At 36.9% G+C, this 7,496-nt stretch overlaps 2 protein-coding genes across 2 annotated transcripts; one reads left to right on the top strand and one right to left on the bottom strand.

Annotated features, from left to right (window-relative positions):
* The first annotated feature begins 256 nt into the window (after nt 1–256).
* On the top strand, nt 257–1,854 carry LOC133291050 (probable histone H2A variant 3). The gene is made up of 2 exons (XM_061489229.1): nt 257–497; nt 1,339–1,854. Exons 1-2 carry the CDS (start codon nt 399–401, stop codon nt 1,633–1,635), a joined length of 396 nt encoding a protein of 131 aa, XP_061345213.1. The 5' UTR covers nt 257–398; the 3' UTR covers nt 1,636–1,854.
* A 2,428-nt stretch (nt 1,855–4,282) lies between these two features.
* Nucleotides 4,283–6,944, bottom strand: LOC133291051 (3-ketoacyl-CoA synthase 11). The gene is made up of 2 exons (XM_061489230.1): nt 6,831–6,944; nt 4,283–6,122 (listed from the first exon to the last, which is right to left on the bottom strand). The coding sequence occupies exon 2, from the start codon at nt 6,114–6,116 to the stop codon at nt 4,584–4,586; it is 1,533 nt and encodes a 510-aa protein (XP_061345214.1). The 5' UTR covers nt 6,117–6,122; nt 6,831–6,944; the 3' UTR covers nt 4,283–4,583.
* Between the last annotated feature and the right edge of the window lie 552 nt (nt 6,945–7,496).

Genomic DNA, 7,496 nt, shown 5'->3' with positions numbered 1-7,496 from the left:
TAAAGGGTTTATTGTTTCATAGGAGATAAATTTATCTTTTACATTCATAAAAGTGTGTGAAACCCATATTTTCTCATTTTCTCTTCTCACATGTAAAAATGTGTGTAGTAGATAAATTTATGTTCACGAAGAACTTTAAACCCATTTATAAAAGCCAAAAAAAAGAGAAAAAAAAGAGTAAAAGGAAAGAGTGATAGATGGCTTAAGTGCAACATTAGTGTAAAAAGCAGGGGTAGAATATGTAATTTAAAATAAAGTAGAAAGGGTCGAAGAAGGGAGTGGAGTTTTGAATAAATAAGGTTAAGGGTTTGGAAGTGAGAGGGTTAAGATCAGGATCAGATAGATCCCTTTGGTTTGGGTTTTTCTCTGCATTGTGGTTGTCTTTTTGGCGGGAAAAGATGTCGGGGAAGGGTGCGAAGGGTTTGATAACCTCAACCAACAACAAAGACAAGGACAAGAAGAAACCCACTTCTCGTTCTTCTCGTGCCGGTCTTCAGGTCAGATCTCTCTCTCTCTCTCTAGGTTTTCGATTGTAGCAATTCATCCCATTAACTTCCTGATTGTGTCGATTTTGAATTCCATTAGCCATCGTTTCAATTTGATAACGGAATTATATCAATTTTTATTTACTCCGTCATGTACCCAATCCTGTTACCATTTATCAATTCAAAACGACTGGCTCATGAAACGTTCAATTTGTACAATCGGTTACCTAATTGGGGAAGATTGAAAAATTGAGTAAAGTTGAAGTTTTAATTTTATTTTATGTTTTTTAAAAATTTACCCTTCTGTTATACAATATGAACTGTGTAGGTGAAATTTATGAAAATTTTCCTAGTTTGTTTGCCATTTTCTTGTTTTTGTTGGTGGTGTTAAGTATGTCAACTGAACTGGGCAAGTTTTGTTTGAATGCTGCATTAACTATTGATACCTTAGGAATGTGACTTGTATTGTAAGTACGGTGGTTCCATCCGAACCAGTTTTTTCCTTAAACCGAATCGAACTGGTTTAAACTGGTTCAGTTCGAAAAATCAAACTGCTGTATTTAAGTTGAACTAGTTCGGAACCGGTTTATGTTTTAAAACTAGTTCATGATTTATAACCGGTTAAAAACTAGTTTGGATATGCAAACTAGTTCTTTGATAGGTTTCGAACAGGTTTTCCAAACCGGTTCTTTTGGCTCGGTTTAATTTTTAAACTGATTTATAAAATCAGTTCGGTTCTCAAAATTGGTTGAGAAAACTACAGTTAAGTGCGGTTCGGTTATTTTGTACCGTCCTACTTCTAAGCTGCATGTTATTGTCTAAACGTGAGCTTCTTCTATAATGTAATCTGCAGTTCCCGGTTGGGCGGATCCACCGGCTTTTGAAGTCAAGGACCACATCTCATGGTAGAGTTGGAGCCACGGCTGCTGTTTACTCTGCTGCTATCTTGGAGTATCTGACTGCTGAAGTATTGGAGCTGGCTGGGAATGCTAGCAAGGATCTCAAGGTTAAACGCATTACTCCCAGGCATTTACAACTTGCAATCCGGGGTGATGAAGAACTGGATACGCTGATCAAAGGAACAATTGCTGGGGGAGGTGTGATACCTCATATTCACAAATCTCTTATCAACAAGTCTTCCAAGGAGTAGATTACTAATGGTTCATAGGGTGCTTGATGGAACATTTCTCTCTACTAATTGTCGATTTGTTAGTTGCACTTCCTAAAACAGTAGGACCTGCTATTTACGATTAAGTTGCTGTTGATTGTGGTCTGTGGATATACTTGATCTTCTGTTTCTCATTTTAATGTGGTGCTAATCTTAATTAAGGATAATGTCGTTTTGTTTTAATGTTTGGGATTGCTGTTTCATCATTTCATGGGTGGGAATTTTGCATGCTAAGAAATGAATCATGGTATATCTCGTCTTGTAGTTGTAGTTGAGTTCCTTTCTTGTCACACTAGCAGGCTCGTGCTTGTGACGGGTTGCTACTTCTCAAAGGTGGGAAGCGGTTGGTATTATTTATTGGAGACCACTTTGCATCTGATGTAAGCATTTTTCTTTATTCAAATGACCACTTTAAATTTGTGTGGCTTCACCTTGGTCTTAATGATAATAGTCGGTTACAGCCCCAGGAGGATGAAAAAACACTCCCTCCAAGAGGAAGCAAGAATATTCCTATTTACTGTAACCATTTCTTCTTACTGGCTCTAACATAAAATTTTCTCGTTTCTCATAAATAGGAAATTTAATTGTATTTCCTCCCGCTCCCACGCCCCACTTTCATTCAACAGCTGTAAAGAATTTATTATTTATTAATCCTTCAGGCTATGTTTCACTATAGGAGTTTTGATGGGGAAGAAGAGGATTTTTTTTTTTTTAATTTTATTTTAAGTTAAACAAGAGACTTATCATATAATTTTTTAAATATTCATTTTATAAATATTTTTATGATACTCTAAATTTGAAAATGAAATATTAATCATCTCCTTCCTTCTCCATGCCATCCAAACACAAACCAGTTTGATAATAGTGGTGGTGGTGGTCCTATGGGAGGTTATGATAAAAATGGTAGTGATAATGATATTATTGTAATTGCTGTGGGCACGTTATCTTTGTGATGATTGGGTACGCATGCTGCACTCCATCAAACAATGGCTATTACCACCGAAGTTCTTTTGCTGGATGATTCTGATGACAATTCAAGATGATGATTTGAATATTCAACTGTTGTTTAATTTTGTTGATATTTTTATTTTGTTTCGAGAAGCAAGAGTTGTTGCTGTTAGTGCTTCTGACGTTGCCGCGGCAAATACGTTGGTAAGTTACGGTGATGTTCCTCTAAAGATGCCATTTTGTTTGGTATTCATTACATTGGATTCTTAAACAAATGGATTAAAACATAAGTTCCAAGATAACTCATATGTAAATTTAATTTTTTTTTACTATTCCACTTAAAAAATTACAAGAATAATTAAAAAAAAAAAGCTAAATTGTGAGGATTTTTCTGTAGCCTTAAATGAGATATCACTTGAAAAAGAAAAAGCAAAATTTTCATTATTTGTATAACATGATAAAGACGTGCCAAAAGAAACAATTTATTAAAAAAGGGGAGAACCTGGGTTTTTTCAAGCGTGTTTCTATGACATATGCTTAGAACATCATGCTTATAAGAAACAGGAGCATTCTCTTTTCAAAGTCTAGATGTTTATTTTGCTTGCATTGGTGCTTCACAATAAACAAGTTCATCGCATGAGAAAGAAAATGATCTAGACCAATTTCACTTGGGATATAAGGCTTAGTCTATGAATGGCCCAAGTGGCCCAACAACTAAGACTTTAAGGCTAAGAAAACGTGGCCATCCCTACATATTCTGATTTCTGACACACGACATTAGCAACTCAGGATTCTTCAGCCACACAACATCAGTTTAGAGCTCTATAGCCATCCTAATATCCAATAGCTAAGGGATAGAAACTTGGATCCAGTTATAAGAATAAATCTTTGGTACTACTGCTGTACCAAAAATTCAGTGCATCCCACCAATGAATCTAGATACAGTAGTAGTACCAAAGATTTATTCCAGCTACACAAGCATAGCCCACAAACAAACATCTCGCACGGTATAGCCTGTAAAAGCCATTTCTGTCCACCAATGAGGTTAAAAGCCGCCATGCCAATGCGACATAAGGAGGGCAATCAACTATTATATAACAAAGGGTTGAAGCCTAGGTGGATCATCTATTCCATCTTGACTTAAGCTCATAGTTCATGTATTGACTTGAGCATAGAGTGCGTTGCACCTGCTCCACATTTGTCCCAGCTAATCAAGACATCCAGCAACAAGTTCACCATCTAGCAAAGTATCCCGCAGAAGCATCCTACGAAGTCATCGTCCTACAACACTCAATCCAGCAAAGACCTAAATAGCTAATGGACCAAATTCAACCGTGTGTGATCCTAATCCTTATTGGACTCGTAAGAAAGGATAGTGAGCAAAGAAAGGAAAGGACATTCTAACATTTTTTTCATGCATAAAAGCATTCAACTGCCTTAGACTTGTCACCTTTTATGAAAAAGTCCTATTGGAAAGGGAGAATATTGCAATATCCTAAGGCAAGAGCTATATATTCAAATAATTGGTAGACGACTATCATGCAGCTAAAAAGCACCTCAGGTAGCTGATGAATTGCGTACAGATGCTGATACAAATTACTAACCAAAAATATATCAACTTTGGAAGTTAGTTTTCAATATCAACACACTAAAGAATTGGAATGGAAATGTTCAATTCAAATTTCAATGGAGAAATCAAGATTTGAGATTGGGAATAACATCAGATGCCCTACGCATTTCACTACCACAATCCACAGACCAATCAATAAATATAATCCCGAGAAACATACACCCTCACAGCAAATAAAAGCTCAAGCACCAGTCCCTGACTAAATTGGATTTGACAAACCTACCAAAAGTAGAATAAAACTCCTAAAATCTGAACTCTGAAAACAGTGATGTACCTCAATAGCTCAATAGAATTTCACCAGGGAAACAGCTACCACCTAATGCTGATACACTAATATTTGAAATTTCATCGTTTAGATGGCAGATACCCTTGGAACATCAACTGGAAACTGGTCGATCTCATCCATCCAAGGGCTCTTCTCCTTAGCAGGGTCAATGGTCCTGAGAGCCTTCCACACTGCACTGTTACACTTGAATCCAGCACCAAATGCTATTTGCCAGGTTCTATCTCCCTTCTTGATCCTCCCTTTGGCTTCTGTGTAAGCCAGTTCATACCAAAGTGAACTGCTGGAGGTGTTTCCAAAACGATAAAGTGTCATCCTTGATGGCTCCATATGCCAAGGAGATAGCTGCAAGTTTTTCTCCAGTTCATCCAAAACAGCTCTGCCTCCGGCATGGATGCAAAAATGTTCAAAAGCTAGCTTGAAATCTGGAATATAAGGTTTGATCTTCATCTTGAAAAGTTTCTTTCCAACTAATGTGGTGAAGAATAGCAGCTGTTCAGATGTTGGAAGTACAAGAGGCCCCAATGTAGTGATATTGGTTTTTAAAGCATCACCTGCAACTGCCATCAGATCTTTTGACAAAGTAACACCAATCTTGCCATTGGCATCTTCTTCTTGCGTAACACAGCTAAAACACTTGTCATCAGCAGCCTTATTAGTGCGAACGGTATTGACCAATCGGTATTTGGATCTTCTTCTATCAGAGCTTTTGTTAGACAGCAGAACTGCAGCTCCTCCCATACGAAATATACAATTAGAAACAAGCTTTGACCGATCATTTCCAAAATACCAATTCAATGTGATATTCTCCATGCTAATGATCAATGCATAGGAGTTAGGATGGGCCTGGAGAAGATCTTTAGCTAGATCAATTGAGATCAGCCCTGCACTGCAACCCATACCACCTAAGTTGTAGCTCCTTATATTCCCTCGAAGCTTGTAATGATTGACAATCATTGCAGAAAGTGATGGAGTTGGGTTGAACAGGCTACAATTTACAATCAGAATTCCGATGTCCTTAGGCTTTACAAAGGTCTTAGCGAATAGCTCGTCGATGGCACCAAACATCACAGCCTCAGCTTCTTTTCTAGCTTCTTTCATTGAAGGGTTAGGAGGAATGTTGAGGACGGCCTCTGGAAGGTAAGTGGAGTCCCCAAGGCCAGATCTCTCAAGGATCTTTCGCTGGAACCCAAGATTTTCCTCTGTGAAAGAACCAGTCATCTGAGACTGATCCATAAACACCCTTTTTGTGCATTTCCGAGATTCTTCAGGCTTGTAACAGGAGAAATCCACGAGGTACACTGGCCGAGGACGAGTCAGAAAGTAGAGGGTGGATAGAAAAACAAGGAGAGTTGAGCAAAGAATAACAGATATCAAGTTGTATTGTAGATGCTCCCAAAGATCATAAAGGTCTTGTAGGGAGAAGGTGGAGAGCTGGGCAGCAATCAGCACCACAAGGGGGGAAAGGAAGAGGTACATTCCATGAGTGATGAGGTAATGATAACCAAGCTTGACATACTTCAATTTAACAGAGTTCTTGAAATCAGGAAGATTTCGCGATGATGGGGGCATCAAGGGTGCATCCTCTCTTGCATCTGTCATTTTGCCCTGTTCAAAAGTTGAATCTACTTTGGTCAGATAACTTTACTTAAATGAAAAGATGATAACAAAGAAGAGCATGCAATTAAGCATAGAACATCTTTATGATCCAGTCTTCTTACTTCTTAGAATGATAACCAAGTCCCTCCAAAAGATCCTTTCCAGTAAGAATCTCTACTACTGTACATAAAAAATAATAATAACAAAAAGAAGCTTGCTTTCTCTAATTTAGATGCATTGAACACTCAGAACATAAAAATCATGTGCAAGTGAAAATAGGCTGTGTATGCAGAACAAGGTTAGCAAAATTGACAAGACCAGATGAACTCAAGACAAAGCTCAATTTTTTATTTTTTTTTATTTTTAATATTCTTGTGTCTAACCCCTTATGCTTATTCTTTTATACAACAAAGCCAGACAATCCCAGCTAAGAATTTGACATCACATTCTATTCAGCCACGTTCATGCAAATAATTAGCAGATGCAATGATGCTAAACATTAATAAAAAAAAATTAAAAGCAGAAAGTAAGACTTGGATTTCTCCAACAGTGTCAGAAAACCGATTATGGTTAGATATGAATGAAGGAAGAAGAATCCAATCAGAAAATAAGCAACGGAAGCGAAGCATTAACATTGTCAGTAAATAAAGAGGATTTGCAAACATGGGTAGAGCTCAATTCTCGTAATGAAACAAAACCCATTTCACAAAATTGTACCTTGAAAACTAAACCCACCAGAGATCGCAAAAATGTTGCCCCCAAGAAGAGAGATGTTTAGTTGTAAAGAGAGAGAAACAGGTAAGCAAAAAGGAATAATGATAATTATTAAATATATATATATGCAGATTGCAGACAGAGAGAGAGAGAGAGAGAGAGAGAGAGAGACGAGGACAGATATTAGAGGGAGGGGTTTATATTTAATAGAGTTGATTTTTGAATGAATGAGATTCAGAGGTTTAAAATGCAAAATAAATAAATAAAATGTTGGTGGTGTGGGGCAAAATAGGAATTACGAAAAATATGTGTCGAACAAGTCATTGTTACATGAGAAGACGAGAGAGGGAACAAAAGGAAGAGAAGGCTCAACTCAATTTGGTCATATGAGGACACGGATTCTGTGGACGGCAAGTGCGGACTTGGTCCCTCATTCTAATAAATAATTTTTTTTGCAAAGCTCCATTTAGAATCCTAATAAAAGAAATCGTATTTATTTTCGTTTCTTACAAAAAAATAAAAAATAAAAAAATATTCATATTAATTTTTGAGTAAAGTTCACCAATGTCTCTAAGATTTACAACAGAATTATTTATGCTTCTATGATTTTTTTTTTTATCACATATGTTCTTGTGATTTGTAAAAGGATATGTTTTTTTTATCACATAA

The sequence above is a fragment of the Gastrolobium bilobum genome, unplaced genomic scaffold, assembly GCF_033153095.1.
Source record: "Gastrolobium bilobum isolate Gb01-03AN ecotype WA unplaced genomic scaffold, APGP_CSIRO_Gbil_v1 utg829, whole genome shotgun sequence".
NCBI classification, from domain to species: Eukaryota; Viridiplantae; Streptophyta; class Magnoliopsida; order Fabales; family Fabaceae; genus Gastrolobium; species Gastrolobium bilobum.
The sequence above is the reverse complement of the archived record's forward strand: the minus strand, read 5'-3'. Positions and strand labels throughout refer to the sequence as shown.

Bases quoted from the DNA above. Each gene is read 5' to 3' on its own strand.
- LOC133291051 (XM_061489230.1), bottom strand. From the start codon at position 6,116: ATGACAGATGCAAGAGAGGATGCACCCTTGATGCCCCCATCATCGCGA.
- LOC133291050 (XM_061489229.1), top strand. From the start codon at position 399: ATGTCGGGGAAGGGTGCGAAGGGTTTGATAACCTCAACCAACAACAAA. The intron at 498-1,338 runs GTCAGATCTCTC...TGTAATCTGCAG, and splicing joins CTTCTCGTGCCGGTCTTCAG to TTCCCGGTTGGGCGGATCCA.